The sequence below is a fragment of the Montipora foliosa genome, chromosome 4 (assembly GCF_036669935.1).
Source record: "Montipora foliosa isolate CH-2021 chromosome 4, ASM3666993v2, whole genome shotgun sequence".
Lineage (NCBI taxonomy): Eukaryota > Metazoa > Cnidaria > Anthozoa > Scleractinia > Acroporidae > Montipora > Montipora foliosa.
In genome coordinates, this window is record NC_090872.1 from 5,612,670 (window position 1) to 5,632,669 (window position 20,000).

Here is a 20,000-nt window from a genome sequence, read left to right on the forward strand (position 1 = left end):
GTGATCGCACATGTGTTCCCGTGAAAAGACTAATGAATGAAAGAAATGTATAAGTGAAGTGCGGGTTATGGTCGAGAGGTAGAACTTTTCAAGTGTCTGTAAGCGACAATTGCTTAGATTGTCCAGTTAACTGCGACGGAAACTTCTAACTTTCCCGAATAACTCGCACATCAAATATGGATTTCTTTCATTCTCGAGCATGTTTGTTCTCTTAATTTCAAGACATGGTCTTGCAGTGAATTTTGACCAGGCAAAACCTGCTATCGACATCGCAACACCGCGCAGCAAAATATGACAATTTTATTCACAACTAGTGTTTGACATAGGAGAGAATAACATTGGGGATTCTTGAAAGCCAACAAGATCACCGCCGAGTCGTGTTTGTATTGAGTTTGACAATAACGGAGAAATTTGAGCTGATGTCCAGGGTTTGCCCCCAGTTTTGGAAGGATGGCGAACCAAGCATGGGGTAGAATGAAACTGGTTTTGAAGTTCATTACGGATACTGTTGCTTTCAGAGGAAACTGGGGATAAGGAAGAAATGTAAGAATAATCAGAACTCGCAAACAGGGATGCCGAATTCATTTCGTGTCTGCTATAGGACTGCATGGGGTTTGGATGAGTTCTGGGATGTGAAAACAGGTCAGGCGTCCCGCTCAAAAGTCTTGTACAAGAGGGTGATTCATCGTCAATGAACCCTTGAGAGGTGAAAAGGTCTATTGTTTTAGAGCAATTTCCATCCATCCCCGACATCGACTGGGAGAAGAGTATAGGCGAGGAAGTGGTTGATATATCATTCCCAGGCAAGGACACTTCCTCATTCCTTTCGAAGTTACTATGAGATCTTTGAGTTCGAATTGACTTGCTTCCTGGTTTAAGATCTGTTTCATTTATATTCAAGTCACGTGGCTGTATTACACTACTGTTATTATGTTCCTGAGACATTTCGTTAATATCCTTTTTATCGTATTCAGAGAGGCAGAGATATTTCGTTTGTCTCGTACTTTGTTTATCAGCCTTGGCAAAATCACTCAACAGACCGACGCCAATGCTGTCCTCATTGCAGCAGTCATCTTCGAACAGCTTGGTCAAAACACGTTCATAGTCCATCTTGAACCGAGACACTGAAGATTTAATAAAAGAATCCGTTTCGTCCACGTAAGAAGTCAAAAAGTACGGTGATATGGACCGTTTACTAGTTGGACAAACTCTATTATCTTCTCTGTGACATGGGTTATTGGACTTTAAAAGACTATTCGTGTCCTTTATGTTGGCATCACTTATAGCAATGATGTTATCGACCTCACGTTTCGAACAAGTGCATTTCCTTTGAAAGGCTTTGGCTCCGTCGTCGGCGAGAGGCAATATTGGGTTCTTTACTTGTGTGTTGTCACAATCAAAGTCCATGTCAGCCAAGAAAGCATTCAGGTCATCGGAAGAGAGAAAATCCGCATAAGTAGTCTGATCATTTTGAACTGGTGTTTTGGACAGTTTGAAGAGCACTTCTTTGAACGTGGCAAAGATCGACGTCCTTGTCTCATCTGACGTCACATTCTCTGGCGTCAGTGATTGTGACGTCACCCCATCTTGTGCCTCAGGGGGTTGAGTAATGGGACAACTTTTACTACCTGAGGTAACCATGTATTGTCCAATCTTTCCACTCCTATCGTCACTTTCCAGATCAGCAAGAAAAGCACTTAGGTCCTCTGAAGAAGGGAAGTCATCCCATTCTACCCACTCCTCAGCCTGAGCTTGCGATTCAATCAAGTCTTCATCGACCTTTGCGTTCTCTTGTTGACCCGATGACACGTGATCAGGTGTTAGTATCTCATTCAGATGAGGAACAGTTGCGTTGATCAATGCTGTGTGGTTGCCTTCGTCTATACAACAAATACAAACAAACAAACCAAAAAAAACTGGTCAATATGGCGGCGTTTGATTGTAGGCCGTAAAAATCATAATAACTAGTTTGTCCAATGCCAACAAATGCATACAGTCAAATGGGCCAATTACAACGCAAAGCAAATAGATACGAGAAGCCGGTGGAAAGAGCGCGAAAACGCGTGCACGCAATTTACAAAAATTACATTTGCTTTCAAGCGATTGGCTGACGTGTGGAGCATGATTTTTAAGGCCAACGTGCAAAACCGAGGCAATGATGAAATTCCTTTTAAACAGGAGCCCATTACCCGAAGCTTCCATACGTATTGTATCCTTGAGTCAACCCTGTCCCATGTCTTTTCATTTTTAGAACTGCTACATCAATTTGAAATACCTTCGTTTTTCGAGTGTCCTACATGACACATAATCAATGGATGATCATAGGTCTCTTATGATTGGCTATTGTGAAAATACCCACGAAAACTCCACAGGGGGGTGCTTCTAAAAATAAAAGGATAGGGGACAGGGTTGATTCAGGGGTTTAATATAGAAGATGGATGCACCGTGTAATGGGGTCCTGCTTTAAAGGAATCCTACATTCATTCAAAGGAAAACATAAAATGTTTCATATTTCCCAGGCAACGCCACCTTGAATAGTAGTGACGCGCTGCGGTTGCCGTATTGTTATTTCAAACAAAAGCTTTGTGACCATGAATAAGGCAAAATTATTTTACCTTGTTCCCAGGGTGTCTCTTCTTCTCTTCCCATGGGAAGGGAACAAGAGAGAACTGGAAACGAGGTTGATGAAAAAGCCATTTCCCTCAGTTTAAAGTTATGCTTTAGCAGGAGTCGTGGTTCTTTTTAATACTCGATTAAAAACAACTGGCTAAAGCAATTTTATCATTGGTGTCACTTTTGAATTTGTATCCGAAATATTTGTTGCTTATCCCGGTTTCTGTAGCATGAAGCGACTAGGAGTATTTCTACTGCCCCCTGGATGGGATGCTAGTCCATCGCAGGGCTACCCCCAACATTAAATTCACCAGTACCCATTTATACACCTGGGCAGAGAGAGGCACCGTGAGAGTAAAGTGTCTTGCCCAAGAACACAACAAACCCCGCGATCCCGCGAGACCTTTGCAGCAACACAGAAAATTGACTGTCCTTTTCTTTCCTCTTTCATGCAATATTTTATGACTTTTTGGGAAGTCCGGCCGTGTTCTAACGAGTATTGTTTCTTTACCCTTGGCTTTAAAATGTTTCCGGGTATTGACACGATCTAACCAACCATGAAATACTACAAAGCAAGTCAACCACAAGGCGAACACTTTGTACTTCCTTTAGCGTCCCAGAAAGTTGTTGGGCATGAGCAAGTTCTGTATGTCCGGGTACAAATACCTGGTACTTGTTTTCGGAACTTAATCATTATCCATTGTCATTTTCTGTCGCACCAGTGTTTCACAAAGCAAAATGATTTCCATTGTAAGCAAAAAAAGATTACTTTTCTTTTTAATTCAGTCACGGCATATGTTCTTTGTGTTGTCTCGCAACGCTGCTCCCCTGTGTTGCGTGACGACCCAAAAGAACGGCTGCCTGGAGACTAGTCACGGCACGCCACACAAACGTACAAAATCGTGAAAATCATTAAAAGGCGCTTTACACTTCGAGGTCAGATCAAAAGCAAAGTTGCCACTCCTGGTGATTTTTCACCAAACCTGGTGAAATCGGTCCAAGTCTGGTGATCTGGTGAAGGAAATCTGAAATCCCTCAAATCTGGTGAAATATCACCCTTTATAAATATAATTATATTACAAATTACATTTATATTTATATTTTTTATATTTTTATGACAATAAAATTCCCAACTATTCCAAGTCTTATTTTTGATCTCTGCGTATACACTACAGTGACTACACTGAGTACCCAGCTGTACTAGCGTGGTGCAGACCACACAAAACGCGGACTCAGATTGTTCGACAATTCCAAGCATGGCGGCTATTACTATTATGAGTTATGACCATAGAGTGATGTACGTTATATAAGCCGTTATATAGGGTTTTAGCACTCGATATAATCGATATTCGTTTCTAGACCCCTTCCTTCCACTTTCGGACGGGACCAGGGGACAAGATCGGCAACCAGTTTCCAGGCTCTCTGTTGATATCTGATAAAAACAAGACATATGGTGAAATTTGGGGACCGAATTAGTGAAATCCAAAAATCAGAGTGGCAACATCGATCAAAAGTGACCCGAAATCTGCTTGGATGCCCGCAGCACAATGAAAAGACAAAAAGTGTTTTTTGCTAAGCTCACTTGACTAGGTGTGTTGGGTACCCAATTTAAAGGTTTGCACGATGGAGTCTTTCATGACAAACCTTAAAAAGCACGTTTCTTGTTCAATTTGTCTGGATACTTTTACCAAGCCCAAGACGATAGCTTGTCTGCATACATTTTGCTGTGATTGTTTGGAGAAACATGCACGCACAAGCTCCAGCGGTGGGAAGTTTCGCTGCCCCGAATGCCAAGCCGAAGTTGCCCTCCCCGAAGCAAACAGATTCGACAAACTACCGACAAGTTTTCATCACAATAGTTTGCTAAGCATTCTCGCCATCCGACAAGTTGGAGATGGTAGCGAGATCAGTTGCGGGATTTGCAAGAAGACCAGAGCGGAAATAACTTACTGTTTTGATTGCGAGAAACTGATGTGCAGCGACTGCAAAAACGCTCACGAAGTGTTCAAAGACGCAGGCTTCCAAGGACACAAGATCACCCCAGTGAAACAATTCCAAGCTCAAGATTACGAAACGTTGTTGAAAAGACAGTCTTTCTGCTCTCAGCAGTACCACGAGCGAGAACTAACGAGGTTTTACTGCACGGAATGCGAAATGTGCGTTTGTCAGATTTGTATCATCACGGAACACAAAACCCACGAAGTCGAACCACTTGAGAAAGCTGCGGATGGTGAAAAAACCGAGATTCTAGCGCGAGCTGAGACGATAAAGGAAAAAATCAATAACTGCAATGCTTCCATTCAAGAGATTGAAGAAAGCGAGACAGAAATGGAGAGAAACGTGGCCTGCGCAAAGCGTGAAGTTTCCGAGGCAGCCGATCGAATGGTCGCGAAGATACGAGAACTTGAGCGCGAGAACATCACTGCCCTGGAGAACACACGCGTGTGGAGAGCTGAAAACTTCAACTCGGCAAAGCAGCAAATCCAGTCTCTCAAAAAGCAATTTAATCAAGCAGTCGATTTCGCAGACGACCTGGTTCAAAGATGCTCCAGTTCTGGTGTTATGCAAAGCAAGAAGAAATTTACTTCGCGTGCTGATGAGATTGACAAGACTCAAATCCCATCACTTCCGGTTTGTTCATTTGTGAAGTTTGTTCCAACATTTGATCCAGCGAATTTAAAGCTCGGTTTTATGGCAACGAGCGATGTAGACGTAAATAAGTCTAAAGTGTTCGGCCTTAAACAAGAATTTCAAGCTGGTGTGGAAGGCACATTAGTTGTCCGTCCCAAAATTCTTGAGAAAGAACCTGTGGCAGCAGTTAAAGCCAAAGTTCACGTGGAAGCGCTCATAGAACCTGCTGAAGAGATTGCAAATTTGATCGTTTGCGACCAAGGAGATGGAAATTACCAAGTAAAGTTTATTCCTAAGGTTCCATGTAATTTGAAAATCTTTGTTAAGATCAACAGCAAAGACCTTGCAAATAGTCCATTTACTGTCCAAGTGAAGGAGCGACTTATTCAGGTTATTGGCGAGTTGGATTTTCAGGGTGAAGTTCCTCAAAGGCCTTTTATGATTGCTGTGAACAGTAAAGGGTTAATTGCTGTCACTGATTATGATGGTCACTGTGTCCTAATATACAACAAGAAGGGAAAATATGTGCGAAAACTGGGTTGCCATGGAAACAAACCAGGTCAATTTGAAAATCCAACTGCTATCACTTTCATCAATAATGACGAGATTCTAGTTGCGGATGCACTAAATAATTGCATTCAGCAGTTTAACGTTAAAACAGGAAACTTTGTCAGAAGCTTTGGGAAGAAAGGAACAGGAGCTGGAGAGTTCAATGAAATTACCAGTCTTTGTTTGAACGATAAAGGGAATATTGTTGTAACTGATAAAATGAATGAAAGAGTCCAAGTTTTGTCTGAGGATGGAAAACCTGTGTTTCAGTTTGGTGAGAATGGCCCTGGAAAACTCAATCAGCCCTTTCATTGCACTTACTACCAGAACACCTATATTGTGTCAGAGTTTTGTAATGATTGCTTAAAAGTTTTTGACTGTTCAGGAACATTTCAGTACCAGATAGTAGGGTCAAAGATTAAAAAAACAAAGTTATCTTCTCCCTGGGGAATATGCGTTGAGCAATGTCAAAATCACCAGAATATTCTCGTGTGCAACTTTGGGAGTGGTCAAGTTTACCAGATAACAACTGATTGTTACTTAAGTGTCACTGGATGGACTGTAAAAAAGTTAAAAGGTCCCATGACACTAACCACTACACCAGATGGGCGTATTTTAGTTGGTACTTTCGAGGATAAGAAGGTTTTTGTGTTAAAGGAAGCTGAAAAATGTAATGAAACTTTGGTATAAGTGTCCAGGAAAGTTTACTCAATCATGCTCACTTAACTCAATTATGCAATCCAAGAGACAACCCTAAAAGTTAACAGGCAAAAGTGCATTTATCCTTAGCCTGTGTGCAGCCGCCCGCTCTCCGAAAAAAAAAATTGGAGAGGAGCGTCTGTGATTTACCGTTGATAATCGTGTTCTATACCAAGTGATTTTTCCTGGAATGTGTGGAAAATGATTTGATTGGTTATTACCCATCGATCATTACATCATTGAAACAACATGTTTTGATTGGCTTTTATTTTTATTTCTCCACATCAACACCGTGAGAACCACCGTGAGAGATTTTACGATGAGTTCTTTGTGATTGTCAAAGAGGTTTTTCTTTTAAAGTACGAGCGGAATTGTTATCTATGGAGTGTAAAGTGGAAATCGATTCGACGTACATTTGTAGGAATTGCTGTCGGCGCAAAAGAAACGAAAGCGCTCTTCACGAGGTGAATATAGCACTATTCAAAAACTCGAAAACGTCTCCCGCTATTCCTTACCTGTCAATGTAATCCCAACGCCTTGCTCGGACCAGCCTAACCATTCTCAAGCACAATCTACGAAGCGTGATGCCCTGGAAGATTTGAGATGTGAACACATCGAGGAAAATAACAGCTCATCGGCAACGATCTGAGCTGCTCTGAAGATCAGAGCCGTACTTGGTTGGAAGGCTTGCAAATACATCCTTTCCTTTAAAGAGTGCTTCTATGCTATAAAGCCAAGGTATCTTAAAACTATCGGAGACGCTCTTCAATGCACGTTTGAAATCTACCTCAATGACCACCATTTTGAGAATTTAGCTCCAACGAAATATGAGCCACGCAAATTTTGGACAGCGTAGATCACTTAATAGTGTATGCAAAATTATTCCAGAACACGATTACTATTAGGGAACTGGTCAAAACTACTATACTCGAACAGGACCCACCTTTGGGGTAGGGGGGTTCTCAAAGACCCCACCTATCTTCGAACTTATCTCATGACAACATTTTATTGGCTTTTAAATTTGAGTTGACAAAGGAATATTCAGTTAGCAAAAGTCGGCATTACTAGATGAACAAGAAAAGTGAGGTTTGAATCTCACTGTAATTTTTTCCTGCTGGATAGAGGGGTGGCTATGCAATATAGACACCATCTTTTGACGTTAAGCAAGGGGGGTGCAGGCAGACATCACCATCTATTTTGTGGTTTGGTGGGTCCTGTTCGAGTGTACTAGTTTTGACCACTTCCCTAACGGTAAATCACAGACGCTCCTCTCCGATTTTTTTTTTTTTTTCGGAGAGCGGGCGGCTGTACACAGGCTAATTTATCCTGTATTCGCTATTTTTGCAAATGCCATAATACAGTCTATTTTGAGGGGTTATTTGCATTAGAGCAATTGATATCCAGTTCAATGAAGCATGATACCGTCCCAAGAGTAAATAAATTGTATTGTTATATAGCTGGAGTTTTTCCCGCTACAGCGCGCCCATTCATTGGCTAGTTCATGGTCACATGGCATTTAACAATGAAACTGTTTACCGCCAAATGCCATGAGCGGGCAACATTGCGAAAACTATGACGTCAAACGGGGAACAGTTCACTGTTACCCGCGAAATGTTGACCGCTGTTGCACGTGATCAGAGCGTGCAGTTGAAGGTGGCCTGATGTTGTCGCTGGAATCTTCCCGCTTCTTTCAAAATGTTTGACCCATTTGTTTTGCTATATAACAAATCATTTAATGACTGGTCCCTCGGGAAACAGTTCATTTTGTTTCCCTCGAACCTCAATGTTTCCCTCGGCTGCGCCTCGGGGAAACATTGAGATTCTCGGGAAACAAAATGAACTGTTTCCCTCGGGACCAGTCATTAAGTGTTTATTCTTTTTATGTAAAGAACCCCCCAAAACGTATTGCATTATGGGAAAGAGAAAACAGTCTATTAAACAAGAACTGTATATTGAAGCTTATGAGTTTTCTACGTGATTTCAGAGGAAAAACCCTATTAAATTCAAACTGAAACAAAATAATGTGAAAGAGAATTACTTCCTAAATAAATGAGAAGGAATTTCTTCAAGTGGGGTTCGAATCACGTTGAAGCCTGGATTTTTTCAGGCTTCCCTTGTAATTGCTAAAGGGGGTGGCAAGACAATGGTTGCTAAGGAAGCGTTTTAGTAAAGAGCCCTACAAAAAGGTTGTATGGATGGTTCTTTGAGGGAACTTTTTCAATGGAAATCTGACATCACTTCAATCAGAAGGCACATGCTGCTAAACGAGATGGCTTAAGAAGCAGTCGTAGCTCAGTTGGCTAGTGCGCGGCTTTCGGAGCGAGAGGTCCCCGGTTCGATCCTCGGTGACTTAAACGTCTGTTTTGACTTTCCTCTGATCCGTGTAGTTGCAGCTTTAAATACCCGTAAAATGGAGCACTTACAGTGGGAGGGGGGTAAAGGGCGCACCGTCGGCTTCCATTAATACCAGCCTCGTAGCTGAAGGAACTACCCACGTTAAATAAAGTTACTTTACCTTTACCTTTATATGCGCAACTAGTCCCAGTCCTTTGCCATGCATTTCAGTGAAAGACATGTAACAACTCAGGAAATGAAAGGAAGACGTGGTTTTTTCACCGGATGGGAACCGTCCCCCCGGGGGGGGTACTGCCATATATGGGCTATATAGGTATGTGCCGCTGTGAAGGGTATGGTTTTCAAGCAGTTTACTCTAGCATAGGGTATATAAATCAGAGCGTTTGGGTCTAGAATAGGGTATCATTTTTCACGAAACTGACCAGTCGCTTGAAGATTTTATCAAGACTAAGGAAACCAGAAATTCCCGCTCAAAAATATTAAAAAGTCGAGTCGGCAAAGTTTAAATTTGCGCAACTCAGCCTCAACAGTGTCGATAAATGGCTATCATGAGAAACTTCTGGATATTATTAACTCTCAAGTATCGGTATTTAGACGGAAATCGGTGGGAGTTTACTCTAGTATAGGGTAGCAAAATTCAGCTGAACTAGCTCTGGTATAGGCTAAGGGTTCCAGGGTCCCAGCGGCACATCCCCACCCAGAAATTCCTAAAGTACCCCCCCCGGGACCGTCCCCTAATTTTTCCTAAACCCTAAACTGGCACACAGAATTTCTATTTGGACAAAAAAATTGAATTGATATTTTTTTTGACATGTGTAACAAAGTAGGGCCCTATGGTGTCACACTTTTTTTGAGAAATAGTTTTTTCTAAAATCCACGGTACAGATTTTGTGTTAGAATGTTCTCATACTGTTGCGTTAAAAATTTGTGAAAAGCATAGTTAACTAACTCGCCGACTTTTAGGCATTTTCTGTTTTGGTCACATGATTTACCCAATTAAGTTGTGAGTCGAACCAGACAAAGAAAAATTAAATAGAGCACAGATGGCGAAAAAGGATAACTGTATAGTTAAAGGGACTCAAGAAATGATTATTTGAAGGGGTCCAAAGCAACGGTTTTAATTAGTAGTTAAGAGCCACCCTCCTTAAGTTGATCAACTAACAGTAATGATATTTCAAACTTTCATTCAGTCTACAATGTCATGTAACTTTTAGTTAAATTTGGGAGGTTATTGACCTTAAGTTTGTTTTCTCTTTTTAACCCATTGACTCCTGGGGGTTCCCCATTGATGAGTAAAATTGTCTAGCGTTAGACAGAGTAAAATACTAAGTCTGGCTGGTTTAGGTCAGTTTGGGTGTCAAAGGGTTAAGACACGACAGACAAAGAAAAGTGTGGAATATTCCAAAAAGTCATCTCATTGAACTTGAATTTTCTAAAATTTTCTAAAAAGTAGAGGGTTTTATTTTTACACCGAGGCTTTCCACAATGGGCCAGTTATTATTTTTGCATTTTATTTTAACATCTACGGTATAATTTTTAATCATTATTTATACAGTCATAAAATTATATTAAAAAAAAGAAAGGAAGTGCTTGAAGAAAAAAACAATACCTGTGAGACTGGTGCAGGCATTTTCCAACCTTGTTTTGTTAGATCCCTGCGGCTCTCCTTGCATGAGAAACTTTCTATATGATGGCTGTGATTGTCCTGTCAGGATAAGAGGTACAAGCCCTGGGCAAAAATCCTTCGGGGTACAATAAATAGAAGATGCTTCTGGAATTTGTGGAGACACACATCTTGAAGCCATCCCTGCTATGAAATTTCTTTCTGACTTTGAATAATCCTTCATTGGTGACTGCTGAGAAGTTTCCACACTAAATTTCTTTGGAGTGGCTCTAAGTAACTGTAAGTATTCATTTAAAATCTGCAACACTGTGGGCATTTGCTGATCGTGAGAGGAACAAGGAAGTATTTGACAGGCCAAAAGGCTTGGCAATCCCTCAGGATTACAATTTGCACACTCCAAAGCCCGTTTATTTTGGATAATGTTCTTAAGATGAAATGAAGAGTTTTGAGGAATTTTGGAGGTTGTCGTCAAAGTTGGGGAGATCCTGAAACCAAATTGAAGCAAGGAGCCCACAAAACACTGTTGCACAGCTTGGTACACTAGATGACTGGGCAGTGCATCAAAGACTGAACCATTTAAAAACCTAAAACATTCAAACAATAATAAATTAAAAATAAAATTATAAAACAAATTAATCATTTTCATGTCAGGAAAGGTTACACTAACTAGTAAAGAAGAGGAAACTTAAAGCTCAGGACCCAAGGACCTGAGGACCCAAAAGTTCCTAGGTCATCATCTGAGGCTTTGGTGCCTGTTTCAACATTTTACTTTTCCCTGTAGCCACAATCACTAATTTTATTGAAGCCTTATGGTTATCTAGTGCTCCAATAATTACAATAATGGGGAGACTAAATTAAATCAAATTGTGTTGCTGGTTTTTTTTTTTTTTTTTTGCAAGAGAATGTAGTGATTTAGGCTTTGTGACTGACTTCAAGCATTGCAACTTGTTACATTGCTCAGGCACTCGGTGCTTATTTGTCATTAAGTCACTTTAAACAAGTCCATATATTATTTTACAATAATTATTATTTAACAATTATTCGCCGAAGGCAAAGTGATTATCGGTGAATATTCAGCGAGACGAAGTCGAGGTGAATATTCACCAATAATCACTGAGCCTGAGGCGAATAATTGTTTTAGTATAAATACACAGGTGATTATTTCAAAAAAGAGAAAAAAAAAACATTTCAACGCGAAATCATCTTCACTTATAGTGGCAAAACGACTACTGGCAGCCATTTTGTCCGTTGAGGTGATTATCGGCTGACAATCCGAGATAGCGAGCCAATGAGAGCGCGCGATTTTGTATAATCACCTGTGTATTTATACTAAAATATGTTATTCTTTGTTGCAAGTTTCTTGGATGCATTCATTTAAGCTATCTAAAATTTAATAATTCTATTAAGTTTGTAGTGCATGTGCAATCCTTTTAGACAGTTCTCTCTTGCTTGTGCTCTTGTCATGTTGCCATGACACCCTGGCAAGCTTTGAAAGTCTCTATTGTAAGTTCATTTGACGCAACATTTCAACAGTAATGCAAGAGGTCATAAAGTTTTCTTTGTTTTCACTGGTGAGTAAGACAGCACCAAGGTACATGTAAATGTTTTTTGTACTAGTTAATTTAGTGCCTAATAATGTTGTTATCTTACTTTCAACTTTATCAATGCATTATATTTGACACTTAATTTGTGACGTTATCCGCAACATCCTCTTATCCTTATTTGTAAATCTCTTTGTTCTTGATCATTCGGTTTTTTCTATATCAAAAAGAAAAACCTCTCAAAGCAAAGCAGAGAACCAGCAAACTCAACCCACATATGAGGATGAGTCTGGGAATCAAACCTGAGCCACCTTTGTGGAAGGCAAGTGCTCAGTATCACAACTGACAACAGTACCAACACATCCTAACCCCAACCCCTAACCCCCTCCCCACTCCCTGGTACTAGCTTTATATTTATTTAACACATTAAACAAAGCACTGACAAAAGGAAGAAGGTTTTAGGGTACAGTACTACACCTGCCAACTCTCACACGCCTGCGGGTTGAAAACTTCGATCTCACGCTTGCGGGCCAATTTCTCACGCCTGATTGAAAAATGTGAGTTGTTGCCATCTTGCTTGACACAATTTCCAAAAATGTGTTAACTCAGACCCATGTAAGGAACGAAAACCATGTGTAAAATGAATAAATGAAAATACCTTTCTCACAATCTCTGATTTTTGAAGTGAAAAGCACTGGGAGCGAGCTCGCGTTTATACGCGTCCTAAGACTGGGACTGGGAAATGCGAGGGCTGTTTCCACTTTCCTTCGGCAGACTTCGGACTTCTTCGGGAATCTTCGGAAATGATCGTGTCGTCTTCAAAAATCCCACCACTCCCAGGACAAAAATCTCACGCCTATATCTCAGAAAAAGTTGGCAGGTATACAGTACATGTAATTTTAAAACTTACGGTAGTTACCTGGAAACACTACTGTTAATTTTTAACCCATTGACACCTGAACTGCCCAAGACTGCCCCCATTAACTTGTAAGATCACCTCGCTTAGACAGAGTAAAATCTATCAAGTCCCACTCCTAGGAGTCAATGGGTTAAAACCTGGAATTATATAATTTGGTATTAAAGTGCCCCTGTGACCAAAAAATCAATTCATATTTTTCTTTGGATTTCAAAACTATGTTAACAAAACACTAAGTGACCCACGTTTTAAGCCTTGATTTCAAAAAGACACCTCTTTATTTTAACTGTAATTTTCCTATTTAATGGTCCGCCATTACTAACATTATGTTCTTGAGAGAGCTGGATCGAGGAGAAAATGACGTCAAAGGCTCACTAGTTTAAGAATGTAATATGTGTGTACACCGCAGAATTAATATGCAGCACAGGGGTTTTGGGCTTTCAGACTTTTAAACTCACGCTTTGCATATATAATAAGCTGCGTTCACACGCTAAAATTTTAAGCTAGTGAGCCTCTGACGTCACTTTTCCCTGGATCCAACCGTCTGAGGTCCAATCGGTCAGTTTTGAACATGAGTAATGGCGGACCGTGAAATCCAAAACTTACACTCAAAGTAAACGGCCTTTGGATAAAAATCAAAGCTCAAAATTTTGCCAGTCAGGTGTTAAGCAAACACACTTTCAAATCTGAAGGAAAAAAGGCAGCGGTTTTTTGATCACAGGGGCACTTTAAGTGATTTTATTAAAAACTGAACTAAACCATTTCCAGCATTTTCATTGGCTCGCCGGACACAGGCCATTAGTTCATATACCTGCTGTACCTAAACATGGTCAAGGAACGTGTCAGCAATAAAGCGAGCTGCAAAAATGTGAGAAAAAATGTCCGACAAAAGCTGTTTTGGACCGGAATTGACCACGGAAGAAATCAATGCTTTAGTCAACAATACTACCCCCAGGAACACCATGGAGTTTTTAATAAAACGATTATTCTACTTAGACTTGTTGGATATAAAATGATTATAACCAACCCAGCATGTTATTTATCACTTCATATCCAGCGTACCCTAGTACAATAACAATAAGTTATTGTTAAATATCTGCAATATAATGCTCCTTCGTGCTTTGCATTTTTTTTTTCTTAAACTTACTGAGATTAGAACAAGCTGATGGATGGTTTAAAGAAAAAATTATTTCCACAAAGCAAATCAGGCCTTTTCCTGGAAAGTACATCCTGTTTGTCAACTGTAACTCAGGCCTGTGTTATAAGCTATGTTTAGTCATACCTGGCAAAGAAGGTGGCTGATGTTCCAAAGAATCTGTCCAAACAGCTGCCAAAGACTGTAATTTGCACCAACTGACTCCTGTCGGAGGCTAATAAACTGACTCTGTAACGATACTGAACACTCTCAGCATTGTATTCCTGCATGCATTGCTGGCAGGAGAAGCTAGAAATAACAATATTAAGTCAAAACTGGTATGTTTTTGAGCAAAGAAGTTTCAGGATAACTTTGAACATACAGTGTAATTTAAATTTTGAAGACAAGTGGCCTACTCCACAAGCCCCTGGTGCTCATTTTTGAAAAGTCGGTAAAAAACCACATAGCTCAGGAAAGCCATTTCTGAATTAACTGCAAGATCTGCCTCTTTGAGAGAACGTGGTCTCCTGAGGTTTTTCAAGAAGAAGAATAGAAGAAGAAGAATAGAAGAAGAATATCTGATCTGCGAATCGCCCTTTCGCGCAGCTCAACGAGGTCGGGCCGAAGGAGCTGTGCTGCCGGCTAGGCGCTCGGGCCCTGAACACGACCCATGTATGACCTCGGAGCACAGCTCCACAGCCTGATGGAATAGGCCGGGAGTCGATTTTGAGGAGGGAGGAAAACTGGAGTACCCGGAGAAAAACCCTCGGAGTCAGATTGAGATTGACTGAAACTCAGCCCACATACGACCCCAAGCCAGAGTTGAACCTGGGTCACAGAGGTGGGAGGCACGGTTGATGACCACTAAACCACCCTGACTCTTGAAAGAACAAAATACCTCCAAAGTTTAACCAGAAGCAAATGACCTTGAAGTGAGTAACTTACAACTCTTTTCCTTGGAACAAATCTGGGAATTTTAGGACACCAATTTTATGCCCAAATATCGAGAAAAATAAGATCCAAGCTGCATGCACCGAAAAATACTCAAGCTACGTTACATCCAAATAAGGAAATTCTTAAACTAAAAAAAACCCAGCTCTGAACCAGAGTTAAACGCTTCAAAGTCAGGAGCTTCTTGTTCAACCCATTATCTTTTCGTAGAGGACACAGAGATTTATAGCACAGGTCACTAAAGCTTTCAGGGCCTTTTGGGAGCAGCCCCTCCATTCCATTTTTTAATCATTCGCAAGACAAGGCTTTTTTGGTGGGGCTTAAATGACAGACAAGATGTCAGAAACACATAAGCATCTGTCACAAAGCACCAAATTATCCATGCCAGGCAGTCTATGAATTTTTTGCATTTGGAGTTAGTATGATGTTCTTAATGACTCACCAATGAATGAATGAATGAATGAATGAATGAATGAATGAATGAATGAAGCAATCAGTCAATCAATCAATCAATGAGTGATTTTAATAACATTTTAAAAATAGATAGCATTGTTTAGAGTCTAATGATGTTGGCAACTGTATGCAACATGGATCTACTGTAATTTGAAAATCTTTACTTTATTTAGTTCTATTTCATGAAATAATATTTAACCCATTGACTCCTGGGAGTGAGGCTGTCTAATGCCACGCAATTTTTCTCGTCAACTGGGCATCCTAGGGTACCTGTGTGAATGGGTTAATTTTTGAACTGAAGGGAGAGAGATAAAAAGTCCTGCATTAAAATGCTGGCCCCAGTTGTTTGAAGGGTGGATATCGTTATCCACTGGATAAATCACTATCCACTGGATAACTCAATTGGTTTTGCTAGTGTTTATCTGCTGGATAGCGATTATATTTACCCGGTGGATAGCGTTATCCACCTTTTGAACATTCACTGAGGTCAATCCCGAGGACTGGTAGCTGCTCAATTCCTTCATCATTTTCTCTCTAGAGAATTTGGCAGACTAAGTATGCCCATCCCTGGGAATTTGCGAATGCCCTGGGGTTACCCCAGGAGGAAGGGGGGGGGGGGATCATGTGTGGAGTTGAAATTGGTTGGAAACATTTACACTGTAACAGGGCTTTTTAAATGTTCGTTGGGTTTAAGTGTCGTTTTGTCTCTCGATTTCCGGACCAGCACACGCCCTGTTGTTATCCCTACATTGCCGAATTAAACACAACCCTACCACTATGTACGCAAGGCTGACCCGTGCAAAGAAAGTACAAAATTTTTTCGTTGTAATTGTGCAATCAAAATTAGGCAGAGAGTCTCGAATGTAGCCTTAAAATGAGGCAACTCAGGCCTGTTAGTTTTACCCGTATATTAGGATAACAATTCAGTCAATTATGCAACCGACAAAAACGTAAATTATCAAAGGATTTAAGAAAGGCTGGTCCACTCACATTGATTCATCGTCACACCGAGTATGAACTTTCTTGTGGCATTTGGTACAACACGGATAAAAGAATTTGTTTCTTATGGAGACAACTTTGGCCAAAACAAAAACACTTCGAGTATCCATCAAGTGGGCGCTTGACTCATGTGTAAAAAACCGATTTGAGAGATGGCCAAAATGGCGCTCATCAGTTATTAACCAATCACATCTTGAGACCAATAGGGTCCAGTCTTTTCACGTTCGATGCAGTCCCAAACACTTCTTTTAAGCTTCCGACAAGCGACATGGCCTAAAAAGTAGCGACAGCACTTAAAGTGAAATCGCGACAAACGACATCCTTTAGTTAAATTTCCGACAACAACAATCACAGCAACGTGAAACATTGACAAAGCACCGACACGAGATTTTTGAAAATTCAGACAGGCGACAGGCGACAGGCGACAGGGCCCCCTACCCCCTGGCAGGGCCTCTCATATCTTCTCACAAAAAAATATTTCAAAAGCCAAGCCTAAAACTTTACAGCAATAATTTTCTTGCTGTTCCCTTAAGAACATGTTACAAGGTAAGCCTGTGAGAAAAAGCAGATGGAAGGTTCACTCACTGTTTGGGCCTTTGAAAAATGGGACAAAGTTCAATCTGGAAACTAACTGTGCACCGGTGGCTCAGTTGGTTGAGCATTGGGCTGCGGGAGGTTGTGGGTTAATTCCAACCCCAGCCGGATCAACATGCTCCAGAGAAAGTGCTGCCTTTGTAATTTCATCTGCAAATGGTTAGATTTTCAAGTCTTATCAGATAAGCTGGACCATATTAAACCGGTAGGCCCTGTCTCACAACCCTTCAATGTTCATAAATTCTGTGGGACATTAAAGATTCGACACACTATTAAAAACAAGTAGGGGATGGACCCAGGATGGAGTCCCTGGTGTTGTGGGTGTTCTCAGTTATCTCCAACAGAAGAGCAGAAGGGGCCCACTTGGCGAGATGTCTCTAGAAAGACTTATAGCGTATGAGGCCACCTAAGCAGAAATCGGCGTTACTAAACCATGAAACACTGAAACACCAAAACAAAACACTAAAAAACCATGTATGAACCCACCACACACTGACAACCAACAAAGGTTGGATTTGAGATTAAGAGCAATAACTTTTTAGGCCTATAATAATACGATGTTTAATCACAAATCCAACCTTTGTCAGTTAGCATTCAATGTATGGTGGGGTCATACATGGTGTTTTGGTGCTTCGTTTCACTGTTTCTGCTTCGCTTTGGTGTTTCAAACGTGGAAATGTAGATGTAGATGTAATTTCTCTATAGCTGGTCTCTTATGGTATCAACCCCTTTTCTAAAGTCTTATTGAAAAGCAAAAATTAAACCACTACCAACTCCCTAATTATTTTTAAAAATCACACAAATATGCAAAAGTGGAAAAGAAATAAAGAAGAATAAAAAAAGGCAATCAAATTATTGATACTTTCTACGGTATCTATTTCTTTTATTTTTGCTTCATTAATCTGACAAATAACTAAACATGGAATGAACTACAAATTTAAATACCCATAAAAACCATGTACAAGAAAATACCATCAATGTTAGTCTTAATCGTATTTAATATTATTTTACAGATTATATTTTTACAACTTGCATCAGATTTTTCTAAAATTCAATCACTTTTTTGATATCCTTATAGACAACTATAAATATTTCTTCTGGTATTTATATTTGGAAAAGGTAGTTAAATTTGTTATTTGCTTGTTATACTCTACAACATGACAAGGGTCCTCGTGAGCATATGTTGTGACCACTGATTGTGATTCCTGCTGGATTGCCGCCAGCAGCAGATTCAGAATCTCTAGTTTCCGTTTCGGCACCTTTTACCTTTCTCTTCAACTGTGTTGCTAAACTCATAAACAAGTTCTCCACATTGTCTGCTTCTTTAGCTGAGGTTTCCATGGCAACACATTGTTCTCTCTTGGCGATTACTTCTGCATTCCTGAGATCGATTTGTCTCTGGTGAATGAGGTCACATTTGTTTCCCACAATGTAAATGACAACTTTCTTTCTGGTAAACCTATGTACATCCTCGAGCCACTGCTCAAGACTTTCAAATGATTTTTGGCTGGTGATATCATAAGTTAAAATGACACCATCTGCATTGTGGTAATAACTTTGAGTTATTGAACGAAAGCGTTCTTGGCCAGCTGTATCCCATACTTGCAGCTTCAAAGAAAAATAAAAGGCATTACAAAATTATGTCATTTCTGAACAGTGATTGAAGAATTAATGAATTGAAGTGATAAAACCTGGAAAAGGTTTTTTTTTAGCCTGAATTATCATAAACCTATGATTAATCATTTTAATCTTTCAAAGCTGTTCAATATTGCCCTCAAGGCAATAATTATGGCCTAATATGATAACTGAATTTGAATTCCCTCTTGCCAGTGGTTAGCTTGATCAAGCATAAAACAACTGGGCCAATTGCCAAGAAAAATGAAGATTATTACACCAGACACATTAAAGTCTGTCAGCAGCAACGCACAAAAGCACATCTCTGTCTCTTTTGATTCCACAGACCTATTTCAGCTGCTACACGGTTGGCCTAATAATTGAGAAAGCCTTTTGATGGATGAAGAAGAGAGAACCCTGCTCTCATGTGCTACCGGCAGGTACAAAATGGAAAAAATGGCTTTGTAAGCCAAAACTATTAGACCTTTGAGCTGATTTCACCAAGGTTAGCTTAAAGATTAGCACTAGGGTGATTTGTGCCCATTCAGTCTTAGCATTCAGGGAACAGGGCTGGGAAGCTATAAAAGCCCTCCCAACGTTTTGCTTGACTTGTTTTCTTATGGCTTCAGATCCGGAATTGACAATGCATGTCAACTGGTAGAACAGTGTTTATTTTGGCCAGATTTTTTTAGTCCAAATGACTTCAAATTATCTCTCAGGTGCCTGACAAAACAGATTTTATGATACACATTGAATAGTATGAACTGTTTTGAAATCCTTATCTTACGTCTCACTATCCAAATGGACGTTTAAAACTAATATTCTTATCTAGGAAGAGATAGCACTCAAGGCGTGTAAATCATAATTATTAAATTTTGTTGAAATTAACTGAGCATTTTCTAAATTAAACGTGCGACTTGATTTTTTGAGAGAGAGAAATGATTGTAGTCTTATTTTTGCTTATCACATGTATTTATAAGCACACAAAGTTACATGTATTAAAATTCCTGCACAATTCCACATGGGGGTCCACCAAAATGATTGGTTTTCAAAATCAAATATCTCTCTTCAAATTTTCAAAGGCAATTTAAACACAAGCTGGACAATAGGTAATAATGACATATAAACAGGCGATAGTAGACATATTTGTTGTTGCTTGAATTGATTTTTTTTCAGAAGCTTGGGATTAGTTTCATTTTAATACAATAATAGCAAGGCATCTCATACCAACAAAAACTAATTCTTCGAAATGTACACAGTTTTCATTAAAAATCGAGGCTAAAACGTATCATTATATTGTATTATTTATAATATTTTGTTTTTCTT

General features: G+C 39.9%; 3 protein-coding genes across 3 annotated transcripts in view; 1 reads left to right on the plus strand and 2 right to left on the minus strand.

Moving 5' to 3' along the window:
- Positions 1–284: 284 nt before the first annotated feature.
- Positions 285–16,601, minus strand: LOC137999619 (uncharacterized). Its single transcript, XM_068845441.1, has 4 exons — positions 16,458–16,601; positions 14,211–14,372; positions 10,457–11,055; positions 285–1,880 (listed from the first exon to the last, which is right to left on the minus strand). Exons 1-4 carry the CDS (start codon positions 16,574–16,576, stop codon positions 301–303), a joined length of 2,460 nt encoding a protein of 819 aa, XP_068701542.1. The 5' UTR covers positions 16,577–16,601; the 3' UTR covers positions 285–300.
- LOC137999620 (E3 ubiquitin-protein ligase TRIM71-like) lies at positions 4,056–8,671 on the plus strand. Its single transcript, XM_068845442.1, has one exon. It carries the CDS (start codon positions 4,237–4,239, stop codon positions 6,481–6,483), a length of 2,247 nt encoding a protein of 748 aa, XP_068701543.1. The 5' UTR covers positions 4,056–4,236; the 3' UTR covers positions 6,484–8,671.
- Positions 16,602–17,926: 1,325 nt separating the features above from the next.
- LOC137998878 (ras-related protein Rab-30-like) overlaps positions 17,927–20,000 on the minus strand; it is a 2,738-nt gene continuing 664 nt past the window's right edge. The window contains exon 2 of the mRNA XM_068844719.1: positions 17,927–18,668. Within this exon, the coding sequence (XP_068700820.1) occupies positions 18,204–18,668 (465 nt within the window). The 3' untranslated portion in view covers positions 17,927–18,203. The remainder of the gene's footprint in view (positions 18,669–20,000) is intronic.